The sequence below is a fragment of the Ctenopharyngodon idella genome, chromosome 16, assembly GCF_019924925.1.
Source record: "Ctenopharyngodon idella isolate HZGC_01 chromosome 16, HZGC01, whole genome shotgun sequence".
NCBI lineage: Eukaryota > Metazoa > Chordata > Actinopteri > Cypriniformes > Xenocyprididae > Ctenopharyngodon > Ctenopharyngodon idella.
The window spans coordinates 12,045,540-12,060,159 of record NC_067235.1 but is presented as its reverse complement, the minus strand read 5'-3'; the positions used below and the strand labels follow the sequence as shown (position 1 = coordinate 12,060,159).

The window sequence follows — 14,620 nt, the reverse complement described above, 5'->3', positions numbered from 1 at the left end:
GTCAGGAGTAAACAATCAGACCGAGGGAAGTGGATCTACTGCAGAGTAAGGAGAATTTAGTTTCATCATAAAAGAATTCTCCCTTCCTCTATTTCACTCCGACACTTTTATGTTTTTTTTATTTTCTAGCTTATTGCGGCCGTGGGCCACGTGCTGATTTATATGGTCTGGCATGGATACAAGGGACCCTCAAGAGACCAGGCCCTCCCTCCCAAAGCTCCACGTTCACACACACACACACACACACACACACACACACACACACAGAGAGAGCTCACCCATTGGACACTTCCCTTTTCTTCCTCTAACAAGATATTAGATTGGCGCAATACTGGCGCTGTTATTCGTCACGTCATGGGGGCTGTGTGAAACAGTGTGCTTTTAAGCACTGCACATGATTATTTAAAATGTGTCTGCGGAAATCGGTTATGCCCATTCATTCTGGAACAGGTTACAATGATGCCATTTTGAGTTTTGAGTGCTTGGTTTCCCCTCAAAGGGGCTCTTTGTCTCAATAAGTGTGATACAATGGGCTATAGATGAATAGCTACAGGTTAAGAGTCAGTTAAAATGTATTGTAATGAATGTGAGCTGTATGTGTAAAGCAAAAACCATAGTTTATAATGATTCAAAGCCAGTGATTGAGTGCTAATTAAACAATGTATACAACTGAGTGCACAAATCTGATTGGTTGACGAGTGAGTGCTGATACAACAGTTCAACAACAATGGGAATTTCCAATGTTTGTGTTGTGGCTTCTGCCGCCTCTGTGAAAATCACTCTCAACGTCTTGGGGTTTTGATGCCAGAAGATAGACTTTATTATCAGAGATATAAAGCTGAGTTGGTTTGCAAAGCAACTCCAGAATGTTGTCTCTGACAATCTAATACAGTTTTCCATAAACTCCAATCCAAGGTGGAATCAATGCATTTCAAATATTCCACAATTTTATATCCCAAACTGTATTAAGTAAAACAAGTTTATCAAGTTTTCTCAGTTTATCAAGTTTTCTCATATGATAGTAGCACAAAGAGTCTTTAGTTCTTCATATATGATCATTGTATGGCAAATTATGTACAGTAGCTGAGCACAAGATCATCACATGTCTTCTCTTATCATATGTGAGCACACACACAGTTGACTATAATAGTTTAATAATATATTCACATTGATTATACTTGTTTGATTCGTATTCTGATTAATAGAAATCTTCCACATTTGTTACTTGTCTGTGTTTCAAGTCTTTGTGTATTTGTAGTGGACTTATTCAGTGACTCTTTCTGCAGGTTACATTGATACACTGAGTTTGTGACAAGAGACTGTCTTAAAGGGGACCTTTTATGCCCCTTTTTACAAGATGTAATATAAGTCTCTGGTGTCCCCAGAATGTGTCTATGAAGTTTCAGCTCAAAATACCCCACAGATCATTTATTATAGCTTGTCAAATTTGCCCCTATTTGGGTGTGAGCAAAAACATGCTGTTTTTGTGTGTGTCCCTTTAAATGCAAATGAGCTGCTGCTTCCGCCCACTTTCCAAAAGAGGGTGGAGCTTTAACAGCTTGCACTTTGGTTACTCAACAACAACAAAGCTGGAGAATCTCACACAGCCATAATGACGATTGTCAATAATGGTGTTCAGCCTTACATTGTTCAAACCGGAGTCGGACACTGATGGAGAGACTCAGGAAGAAGTTACAACTTTCATAATGCATCTAGACGTTGCTGAATAGTTAATGGATAAATTTATGTAGTTGCTATCAAATGCTGTGGTCTAATATTTTTTCCAAAACATCGCTCGGACAAAAATGCTCCTTTTTTAGCAATCGGGCTTGCCAGGGTCAACTTGCAGGCTATCCAAGCTAAAGAGACTCTAAATAGTGTTCTGTGCTCGTCTGTGCAGCCAGCGACAGAACAATTAACATGCTCTGCTCGAACTTTTGCCATGGCCTTAGAACGGGTACACTGTTTTCTCTTGTGAAAACAAAATGACGGCACCATGGGTGAAAACGTGCAGATTAAGGGGTGGTAATATTATAATAAGATAACCTTCCTACATCACAAGGGGAGAGAAATCTGACCGGCTTGTTTTTCACATGCTTGCAGAGAAAGGCTTGCCAAAACAAAGTTACTGGGTTGTCCTTTTTTACGTTTTCTGGGATGGTAGATGCACCGGGCATGCGATTTTAGCACTTAAACACAGAAAAAGTCAGATTTTCATGAGATGTCCTCTTTAATGCGTTGAACGGATTCATTCAACCAATTTGTTCAAATGACAGGCTGCCTTTAAAATTGCATACAAAATCGCAATCCATTGAACACACTGTATTTCTATCCCTCATTCCTTTTCATTACTATCAAAAATTAAATATGGTGTTACCCTGGCTAAGTAGTATAGTAAAGTGCCCAACAGATGCACACCTCACGGAAGTAGGTCACCCAGGTAGTTTTTGCTTACTGTTTTATGAATACATTCTTCTATTTCATATATTACTACTTTTTCACATATAGTAGAAAAGTATGCAGTTTGGGATGCAGCCAATGTCTCAATGAGTCATTGAATCATTAACTCAACCATTTTGTTCAAAAAGGCTGATTCATTCAGGAAGGAGCAAATTTACAAAAATCCACGAAATGTGTTCTATACCACCTAATGTTTGTTTTGTTTGAAACAATTTTGTTGACAGAGTAAAAACAAGGTAAGCCAAAGTAACTGGCAATATTGTGTCTAAAATGTAATTTACTTAGTATTAACTTCTTATTTATTGAACTGTTTTATAAAAACAATATAACAATCATGCTGTTTTTACAAATGGTGCTGCCAATATTCGGGAACAACAGCAGACTTGCTTGTGTGATATTGGTTAAATATGACTGTGAAGATACTCTTTTAGAGCACATATTTCTTCAGTACCTTTCATTCAAAGACATTTACTCTCAGAAGGATGTTATATCTTCAAATGAATTTGAAAAAGAAGATTGCCATATAAAACGTGTATCTTTGAATTTGCCCTCTAGAAGTATTTGTGAGATGAGGGCAACTGATGCCGTTTAATACCCAGCCAAATGACACTCCACTCACGAGTCACTTCACAGCACTGCACACACAGTAATTTCTTCATCTGCAGCAGAAATATGCTCTCCCGCCCGCAGTGACGGGGACCCCATCCGAGCGGAACCAGGCAAAGGTAGCCTGTCAAGGCTGATGAATGGGGGACACGCTGCATCCAGATTCATTTCCCTGCCGACAAGTGAGTGACAGGGAAGATGTCTGGCACTGGCAGCGGTGGCATGGAGGGCTGTTTTTCAGATGGAGCTTAATGTTGAGACAGGACACATAGATAAGTCCCCTCCCCTTCACTGCAGCCCAGATCCTGATGGAAGACAATGAGTTATTGCAAGGTGATAGAGCGTAGATATTGTATGAAAGATACAAGAAGCCTTTGAAGAGGATCTTGCTTGTAGATCACTGTACCCACGTCTGTATGTTTGTAATTCAATTTCACAGCAAGATGGCGTGTGTGTTTTTGTTGTCATCCTATTACAACAGTTTGTAGGACCTTATCTAACAACCTGCTATCTTTCATAAGGGGGCATAATGCACCTAATTTTTGAAGGGGGCACCAGTTGGTGCATTAGATCAGATACACTCTTAGAAGAAAGGAACCATAAATTTTCATTGTAAGCGCAACTTTGACAGATAAAAGTTCAAACAATATTAATTGTTATATAAGATTTCAAATATACAGTTTTGGTAAGTTGCATTCAAAATCCAGATGATAGCATGTGAATCTTTTATACTCTCCAATCTAGGTAATTTTACTGTCATGCACAATGTCAATTCTAAACATTCACTTGCTCCATTAGATGTTAATTGTACAACAACAGCAACAATCACTTATCTTGATGTGATTTCTGGGCTGTATGGAAATTGTCACTTTTGATATTGATCCACTACAAGCATAAGCACAATAAAGGTCAAATACAAACTAAATAATGTTAAATATGACTTTAATCTGTGTATGAGTTAGCATGTGAGACAATATGCAGTTGGTATCATAAAAAGTGCTGACAAGCCCTGAAGCAGATGGTGGTGTCCCCTGTGGAGTCATTCCCCTCTCTGTCACCTTTTGCAGCTTCTGTTTGTGGAGAATTCATTCTGCTCATTCAGCATGAACAGATGACCTCCACACACTATGATGAACACAGAAATACACACACAACAGAATCATCAGCAGTGTCAGAAATTAACATTTACACTTAGGGACAATGTTTGCTCCCTGGTTGATTTTCTTTCTTTTTTCTTTTTTTATGAGGACAGATTTTGTTCTAACAATTTTATGTAAAGTACTACAATGTAATCAATTCCTTAACATAAATTCCCAATCTGATAAATTAGACTGAATGCCTGCAACCCCTTCAGCCGTGACTTATTCACGATACAGCACTAGCCTTGAGTACCTTATTGCTTTTATAAAACGGTTACCACACAATACAAATATTAAAGCCAAAATGTATCAATGCAACTTTCATGAATTAAACTTTCACCAAAATCTTTCCTTCCGCCCAAAAAAATAGTCCCTGACCGTGAACAGCAACAGAAGTTACATTATTACACCATTAGATGGTGGCAAAGACTGTCTTTATGAGTGTGTCAGTCAGTAGCAAAGACTTTTACATTGAAAAGACTGAATTGTTGTGAACACGGAACAAGACGCAACTGACAAATGCTTTGACTAGCGCTGTCAGTCACGGGAAAACCCCTTAACTGTTAAAAGGACAAGATAATACATTGGAAATTAAAATAGATTTTTTATTATGAACATAGGACTGGCCTGAAGGAAAATGCTAAATCTGAATGCAGGTAATAAACTCACTCACTCGATCTCTTTCTCACAGTACTCTTCTACATAATAGCCTACAGTAAACATCAATGAACAATATCAACTGAGAATATGCAGTTTACGTTGCTAAGTGCGGTTGCTAAGGGTGTTGTGTAGTGATACAGAGAACAGTATATTTATAACTAAGCCTGAAATACAATATTAAGAAATATATCAGAATATATATTATTAATATATATTATATCCAAAACAATACAAGAATTAATTTGGTGAGAAGTACATTGAGATTTTTCTGGGACCTTTAGACCCTTTCACTGGCATTTTTGCCCTGAACTCTCATTAGCTCTTGATTTTCATTTAAATAGACTTGCAGATCTAAACATTTTGTCTTAATTTATTGTATCAAGGTAAAACCCTCATACCCATAACACATTGCTGCACTGTAAAATGCTAAACAGACCAACAGTTAGAACATTCAGTTACAATGAAATCAGATAGAGTTTAGAAATGTCATGATTTAGAAAATTGAGAAATTTCTATTATATAGATCCCCCTGGAGGACCCCTTGTTGAAAACCCTAGCATTAGATATAAGACAGTGTTTGCTTCAAACTTGGAGAAGGTGAAGGTCTGTTCAGGTTTTAGTGCTGTCAGGACAGTGGAGCGGGACTGACAGCCATGGCCATTCCTGCTCCTCTTCCCCCTGTGGCAGCTCAAGGTTAACAGTCTGTAGAAGAGGGAAACAGACAATTACAGACTAGTCAATAGCTCTCTCAGACTGGAGCACTATAGTATACAGCTGAAGTCAATAGCAGCATCTGAAATGGCTAAAAAGAAATTTACTGTCACAATACTCCTCTCATTTAGGAGACAGCAAAAGAGGTCCATCGGGTCTGGGATTGACTATTCCTTAAAGGTGCAATCAGTCATTTTTTCCCTCATTAAAGAGTTCCTAAGAAATGAATTGACAGATTTGTAAAATGATGTACATTAACATGAGGTGAAGATTCCAGTTATATCAGTGATCTAGAAAAAGCTGTTTTAATAAACATGTAGTAGGTCATCTCATGAAGGCTGCCATATTGAGATCACTAAATACTGTATCTCGGTAACCCATCCAGTTAGTGGTAACTTTCAGTTGTGAAACAAATTCATTGGTGATAAATATGCCTGTGAATAGTGTCTACAATAGCAAATGTACTGTAAAACAGTTGCTTTTGTGTGGCGATTTTGTACATCCACACCACTAGGTGTCAGTATAATGCCTGAGATCACAGTTATATCATCAAGTGCGACATAAACAAAAATGACTGGAGCTTTAAATTTTACAAACGTAAAAATAGTGCATTACTGAATAGCTTACTGTTTTACCAAAGAATATTCAGTATCAACTGCAAGATATTTTAATTGAACAATCCATTATCCATAGTTAGTGTTCTAGACACCATGCGAGGTGATTTTCCCTGAAAATTATTTTCCAGACTGGAAATAACGGCGGTAAAACAGTGCATCTGCCCTATTCCTGGACCTGGTCTCTGCCTTGAGCCCGTAATTGGACTGGTCTGTCTTCAGCAGGTGAATGGCTCTCTCATTTGAATATCAACCATGTCCACATGCTGGCGGCCATGACAGCTTCATTACCGCCATGTGTGAAAGTGACGGGAGGGGTAATGCATACACTCATGCCCACAGTCCTCTCTGCCTTCACACGCATACACCCACAATCTCTCTCTCTCTTTCTTTCTCTCTCTCTCTCTCTCGCACATCTCAGACAACTCAACAAACCCTGTGTGGTTTAATAAGACAGCTTCAGCAGTGTGTCCTCTCAACCCCAATTTGGTGTGCTCCCTGCTGCCCTCACTGGTCTATGCTGAGTAGAGGAGGTCCAAAGGTGACTTTACCTGTCAGTCATGCAGCCGGGAGCCCTTTGTTTCCCCGATTATGAATTTATAATGAATATCACCCTCACCTCCGGACGACACAGTAATCTAATTAATGTAGCAAATGTGTCAGACGTGTTCTAGCTAACGGCATATGACATTAGCATAGCATATAGCTTCCTTTTGCAGTCTATAAAGCAGTCTTTACAGATGGTGAACAACGCTTACAGTTCCATAAAAATCACTTTTTCCTCATTTCAGTACTTAATATGACCTTAAAATAGATTTACTGTTACACTGGGTCTTAACCACACATGATACAATAAAGCAGCATGTCTCTTCCATGTTAATCTGAGATTTTGTGCTAATCAGTCACAACAGCAATACAGCATTTTGTCGATAACCTGCTTCGTGCTATTGGAAAACAGTATGTCAAAAAGTATTATGTCTGCATCGCACATTTTCATGTCCAGTGTGTACACCATTGTAAAAAAGAAGTGCACTTCAGCATACCTTGTAAAAAGAGTATTTATGACAGAAATAATATACTTAAATGTGAATGTAAAGTTTTTGGACACGTAATTGCACGTTAAAGGGATAGTTGACCCAAAAATTAAACTTCTGTCATCATTTACTCCCCCTCAAGTTGTTCCAAACCTGTATAATTTTTTTTGTTCTGCTGAACACCAAGGAAAATATTTGGAAGAATGTTGTAATCAAGCAGATCTCACCCCCGGATTTCGGATTTCAACAAAAATATCTCAATTTGCGTTCCGAAGATTAACGAAGGTTTTACGGGTGTGATGAGGGTGAGTAATAAATGACAGAATTTTCATTTTTGGGTGAACTAACCCTTTAAGTACATCTTTACATATAATTTCATAATTGTCACTGAAATAAGGTTTCTTTGTATCTAAATTCTTTGAGCGTACTTAATTGGATTAAGATAGTATAGACTACTCTCTTTAAGTACACTTAAGTGGAATTTTATTTCACTTATATTATCTGCAAGCAGTTTTTCAAAATATACTTTTAAGTGTATTTTAGTACATTACAAGTGCACATTCAAAGCACACTTCTTTACAAGGGAAAAGGCAAATCAGTACACATGGCGGCCATCTTGAAAATGTAATCGGGCTATTTTCATTCATGCAAGTACAGCCCCTGTCTAATTAAATGAGGAAAAAATCAAAATCTCAAAAAGCTGCTTGCCAAAATCACATTTTAATAACATCTTTCAAATTAGCAATAAATGATAAGATGAATGGAATCATAAAGTTTGTTTCTTAAAATACTTTGTTTCTCTCTCTCTCTCTCTCTCTTTTAATAACCTGACTCAATAGGCATTTTTGGTTATTATCTAGGGTCCTTATCTGGTGTACAAGTATGATTCACAACTGGATTAAGCAGCTGAAGGAGCTCACGGAAAAACAGATGCTTTAGATGTTACAATATAATTCAAATGTCACCTTTCAGTTGTTCTGACTGGCCTGCTGAATAAATAATACACCTCATGAAGATGTCACAGCAAGGGCCAAGCACATCATCTTGGAAGGTGGACAGAATGACAGGCCGCTGACATTAACCAACACAGCAGCCTGCACTGGGACTCTGCCTGTCAACGTGGTATTGCCCCCATACAATCGTAGAAGCGGCTTGTCTGTTTGACGCATACACACCTCCGGTCTCTTTTACTGGTATTTGTGCGTCCAGTGGGAGACTCAGGCCCGGTGCTGCCAGTACTGCTATCAGGCAGCTGAGTGTGTGCAGAGCCTATTAAGACGGTCTCCATCGTTAGAGAGACAGCAGCAGCTGGCCGTCAGGGTTCTTAAGGGAGCCGTGCCGAGTGATGTTCAGGGGGCAGGCGATTAGAGGAACATTTCAACCTGTTGGACGAGTTTTCACATATGAACCTTTGCCTGGAGTTTGAAATGTACAAGCAAGGCAGGAAGAGATGGGGCAAGGGAATCTCCTTTTAGTGAAAATCTCAGTCTTGCTTAAAGCTGAAGTGTGTGATTTCTGTGCCTCTACCATCACCAAACGTAATTGCAAAAATTATGGTTTCCAAACAGGTTTTCCACCTTAAACTCCTACCATTAGTTTTTCCAGATCTCACTAGAAAATAAACTCAAAATAATGAATAATACATTTATGCTTTAAAAAAAGAATTGGCTATTGGTAAAACATCTATTCTGATGAAATAGCTTATAAAGTTCACTCAGCAGCCAACATAATGCCCTTGTTCAGCTATTTTCAGTACAGGATGTAGCCTACTTGAATGGGGAAGGAAACTAGTATTGACGATCATTCCGAGAGCACATGAAGGCAGCTTTAAAGGGTTAGTTCACCCAAAAATGAAAATAATGTCATTAATTACTCACCCTCATGTCATTTAAGACCTTTGTTCATCTTCGGAACACGAATTAAGATATTTTTGATGAAATCCAATGGCTCAGTGAGGCCTCTATTGCCAGCAAAGTCACAGAACCTCTCAAGATCCAGAAAGCTACTAAAGACATATTTAAAACAGTTCATGTGACTACAGTGGTTCAACCTTTATTTTATAAAGCGACTAGAATACTTTTTGTGTGCAACAATATCTAGAGATAGATGATTTCAAAACATTACTTCAAAGCTTTACAAATCTTTTGTTTCGAATCAGTGGTTCGGATCGCGTAAACGAAGCCTCGTTTACTGAAATCACGTGACTTTGGTGCTCCGAACCACTGATTTGAAACAAAAGATTCGGAAAAGTTACAAGCAGTGTTTTGAAATCGTTTTTTGTATTGTTGAAAAGTCGTTATTTATTTATTTGGCGCACAGAAAGTATTCTCGTTGCTTTATAGTATTAAGGTAGAACCACTGAACTCACATGAACTGTTTTAAATACGTCTTTAGTGCCTTTCTGGATCTTGAGTTCAGTGATTGCTGGCAATAGAGGCCTCACTACTGAGCCATCGGATTTCATCAAAAATATCTTAATTTGTGTTCTGAAGATGAATGAAACCCGTCTTACGGGTGTGGAACGACATGAGGGTGAGTAATAAATGACATTATTTTCATTTTTGGTTGAACTAAGCCTTTAATGCTGCTCTCGGAATTATTGTAAATATTAAAAATTTCACATGAATGCCCATCCCATTTCGAAAGTTGAATGCAATGAGCTCGTAGGCTAATCACGACTTCAGAAATAGGAATGATCAAATTTCCGATAGCACGTGAAAGCATTATTCTTCTATCAAAAAACTGATTGACTTCCTTTGTGAAGTGTAAGGCGGGAAGTTGCCGTATTGAGCGTTACAATTTCTCTCATTCGTTTGATATGATTGTAACCTGCCTTACGTCTCTGACGGGACCATACTAACCAACCAGCCCTTCACCCCTTGTAAAATGTATTTTTGCTTTGATGATTTCAGGTAGGCCTATAGTTTAGTTTACTGACTATTGCTCGCGGCCCTTATTTTGATGGTGTTATTTTGAACTATGTGCTTTTGGCGATAGAATTCCTTTATCCTCCTGTTCTAAAATGTCTTGATGATTTGATGTCCCAGTCAAATACTGTGAAAGCAGTGGATGATCTGAAAAGGGAAAATACTGCTTGCTTTGAGGGCTTTTACTCTTTGATGAAATGTTTATGATTTTGCAGGGATGAGACCGTCAGTCATGAAAGACAGAAGAGCAGCGGCGCCATCTGCCGGTCATGTATGGCCTCACACGATTGTTAAATATTTATGAGAAGGCACAATTTGTATGACATCCAGACAATGATCTTTTATGGCTAAGTATGGCAATAAAATTGTTTGAGTAAAGATTATTATTGGGATTTAGCTCTGTGAGGTCGGGTTTAAATCACATAATGTCCTAATGCTCTGTATTTGCTTATTAGGATGGGGTTATTGCGTTTAAGGGACTTCACACGCAAGCATAAATTCCCTCTCGTAAACCTCTCAACGCACATCTGTAGTTTTAACAACAAACTGTCGTCCACACTGGCCACATTATGCTTTTATACATTCATTTGATTGCCAAGTAAGACATTAATGTGTGCACAACTGTGGTTTAAATAATTTAATTTATTAGGTTATCTTCATCAACACAGATTCATCAGTACAAAGACAAAACAACACTGTTTCAGTCAACAATGGCAGTAACTTTTTTCATATTTCATTGTCCCTCTTCAAGCATGGGTTGTAATCTTCACTATATTCTTCTTCAGCAATGCCTTTGTAAATTTAATAGTACACCTACTGTAAATTAGCTTTCCAAGAAATAGTCAATCACTCTGATTCACAGTGCATATCTTCCTCTTCTTCCATGTTCTCTTCAGATTGAGAACCAAAGCGTTTGTTTCCTGAACCAAAACTGTGAATGGCCTCAGACACAGTGTAGCGACTCCTGCCTTTAGCACAGGCCTCCATTTTTTTCACACTCAGTTGGGACTGGAGGAAGAGGTGCAAGCAACTGTCCGACAGCAGAACTGGACTATGTACCACTCTGGAGGATGTAAGCATATAACTGATCACTATTACAATTACTGTACTTTTTATGATTCAAGATATACAGTACTCAAGCTAAATGCTAAATGTTCTCAAGCTAAATGCATTCTTTCAGTTATGGTTTTATGTTTTAATCTAACATGTTCTTTAGGGCTATTCTGCTACTTACGCTTCTAGAAATTTTCTGAGTCCCTCCATACGGGCTCCAATTTCTCTGGCATTGTTGAGACTGAAGAACGGGTTTTTTGGAGGAAGTTTGGGTATATGTGTTCTGCAATTCATAGACAACCACAAAGATTCAATTTACATGTGTCACACAGAAAGTTGCCCAATGATTGAAACTTTAATATGTCTGCAATACAGCTAAAAATTAAGCAAAATTAAAGTATTAGATGAAAAAACTAAACTTAAAAAAACTTGCACAAAAAATAGAAATGTTCCCTTGCCAACTAACTGAAATAGCCTAAGTTTAAATTGAGGTACTAAAATTACAACAAAATTACTAAAACTAAAATTAAATTAAAACTGAAAATATAAAAATGAAAGCTAATTCAAAATATTAATAAATACTAAAATATATACATAAATTAACCCTTGAAATTAGCAACAATTAGTCATTTGTAAATAATAATACATTATATTTGAATGAATTGAGATGTATATTGGGTCACAGACATGTGACGCTCAGTAATTTATTAAAAAAATATATTAAATATGTATTTCACACATATTCATTGACTGTCATACACCTGTTCTAGATGATCATGTTTTTAATTTCTGTATGAAAATTAAAAAATGTCAGGGCGATATAACTAAAATAGGCGCTATGGTTAATTATGAGTCACATATTTCAGGTCTAAACAACATTCTCGCCTAAAAAACTCTTAAAACTACAGTTCGTGGTAAAACAAGTGTAGTATTTGCAAAACATACGGTGAAATTGCTTGTCCGCCATGATACAAACGTTGAAAAGGTAGGAGTGCTGTTATCACTGAATATCGCACGGCTATCAGCCAATCAGATTCGAGAACCAGAAAGAACTGTTGTGTATATATATATTATATATATATATATAAACTTGTGTACACACGTGTGACAAATATATGTGACAAATATATCATTTGATTTGTAGTCTTTCTTTGAAAATGGTATAAATCCTCAAGTAACCAACATGAATACAGATATATGAACTTGGCATATTTTAAACGCGATTTTATTTTTTATCCCCCCTTTATCATGGACACTGTTATACATCATTAACCCTATTAAAAACCAATAACCGTTACAATTACTGAACAAAGTAAACAACATGAACATAATGCAGTGCTTACATACATGAGCATGGCATTTTCCTGTAGCTTTTTTCTTAGCCACACAAACTCGCTGTATCTCCGCCGCACACAGGAGCTCTTCTTAGTGAAAGCCAAACTGTTTGTCTAAGTAAACATGAAATATAGAGAATGATCAAGGAGTTTTTGCCTTTTTGTTTGATTACATTGTATCCTTTGTGTCCTCTATATATTTCTATTGCACTTACATGTATACAGATTTCGTAATCCATGTAGGCATGCCAGAAATCTTCCTTCTGGATGCGAGGATCCCTCACCCACACGCCAGTGAATTCCTGCATACGTCCAAATGTGGACAAGACCTGACGCATATGCTCACAAACTCACACTGGACATGGACACATAGCCAGTACATTGAGGTTTAAAAAAATAGGAAGAATAAAGAAGGAAGTATTTTCATGACACATTGGTCTTGTTGACCAACTGGGGCTGATTCATGGGAACTGTAGACTGGGGAAAAACATTAGAGCTCATTTTGTGTCTCTGACTGACAGCGGTGCTTCATTTTTACCAGCCACCAGAGACATAGCAGACTAGCAGCGTCATAAAAAATAAAAGGAGCAGGAAAAAGCAGCTGGAAAAAATGGTACCGTAATCATAACACCTGCATGTCTGAAACAACTTGCAGTACTTAAACAGTTATTCAAGTACAGTTGATTTGCAGCCAGGGCTTAAAATTAACACTCGCCAAGCACCATATGCGAGTAAAAAGTGTTGGCGAGTATATAAAACGGCGTCAATAGGCAGTTGGCCGGTAACATTTTTATAAATTGTAACAATGCAACATTGTGAGAGCATGAACGTGAATGACGCTTGGGACAGTTGACAGGTCTGCGCTCCATCGTCATGAAAGTTTAAGCCTTGCCAATTTAAATATTCAAGCTCAAGAAGACACAAATGGGAACTCAATTCATTACTCAAACGCTGTGTGCGAAGTTTTCTGTATGCAAACATCCAACGTGTGCGCCCAGAAAGCCACATCTCAGACAGCGTGCGAATACTAAATTGAGCTCTCTTTCAAGCCTTCTTGAGCTTGAACCGACAAATTCAAACAAAATTATGTCAAAATGCGTCTTTGCAAGTATCCTTGTAAACATAACATAGTCAGTTTTGTCTTAACTGAATGAAATAAAATGCATGTGTAAGAGTGTATTGGATTAGCTCTTAAAGTGACAGCAGCATAATTTTCCTGCTTCTGTGTTTTTAATGTTAACCAAAAAACCACAAAGACAATCACTCATTGCTCTTGATTGAATAATGTTTGTAACTTTAGTAAGGCTTAACAGGGCTCTAGACTGGATTTTGCGACCTTTTTTCCTGTTGGTGCGACCAAATTTTGTTAGAGGTCGCATTGGTGCAACCACCACATTGCACAACTGATAAGAGCTGCCATTTCTATTTCATATGAGAAACATCAAATGGCAAATGAAATGAAAGAGAAACAAAACAGCGCTACTCGTTTGAGCTGTGCATCGCGGATCGTTTATCAGCTTGCAGCAATAATACGCAGCGCAGCTAGGGTGACAAATTGGGAGCTTTGTCCCGCGTCCCGCAAGACTTAAGTAGTGTCCCGCATTTCATTTATGTCTGTATTATATATATATATATATATATATATATATAGATAGATAGATAGATAGATAGATAGATATATTCATCTCTGAAATAATACCACAGTAAGAAATATAATAAAAACAGTGACTGGCATTTAAAAATCTATTTGTGCAGCCGTCATATACTAGCTGTGAGGAATTTCATCTCACATACTGGATAAGAACCTCAAGAGCTGCTCAAAGCTGCCCGAACTGATGTTTTAAAGCATGTAATCATCCATCCTGATGTTAAATATTTCCAACGAACATGCGCCGAATGGTCGATCACCTACAGAAAAAAACATTAGATATTATCCATTCATTTTAACCAATAAAAAATTGATTGCGACTTTCTTCTCACATTAATAGTTAATTTAATGCGGGTTCTATGCCGTTATTATAATGAAAAATGTTGAACGCGCATTATTGTAACACGACCACATCAAATGCGCGAGCAGGAATC

At 37.7% G+C, this 14,620-nt stretch overlaps 1 protein-coding gene across 1 annotated transcript; it reads right to left on the bottom strand.

Annotated features, from left to right (window-relative positions):
- Positions 1–10,773: 10,773 nt before the first annotated feature.
- On the bottom strand, positions 10,774–12,944 carry snx10b (sorting nexin 10b). Its single transcript, XM_051866548.1, has 4 exons — positions 12,754–12,944; positions 12,552–12,652; positions 11,386–11,487; positions 10,774–11,214 (listed from the first exon to the last, which is right to left on the bottom strand). The coding sequence occupies exons 1-4, from the start codon at positions 12,874–12,876 to the stop codon at positions 10,998–11,000; spliced, it is 543 nt and encodes a 180-aa protein (XP_051722508.1). The 5' UTR covers positions 12,877–12,944; the 3' UTR covers positions 10,774–10,997.
- Between the last annotated feature and the right edge of the window lie 1,676 nt (positions 12,945–14,620).

What these genes read in the sequence shown, in the direction of transcription:
- snx10b (XM_051866548.1), bottom strand. Translation starts at nt 12,876, where the DNA reads ATGCGTCAGGTCTTGTCCACATTTGGACGTATGCAGGAATTCACTGGC. An exon ending in ATTACGAAATCTGTATACAT is followed by an intron (nt 12,653 to 12,753) that starts GTAAGTGCAATA and finishes ATGTTTACTTAG; the next exon opens with ACAAACAGTTTGGCTTTCAC. An exon ending in CAGGAAAATGCCATGCTCAT is followed by an intron (nt 11,488 to 12,551) that starts GTATGTAAGCAC and finishes TATGAATTGCAG; the next exon opens with AACACATATACCCAAACTTC.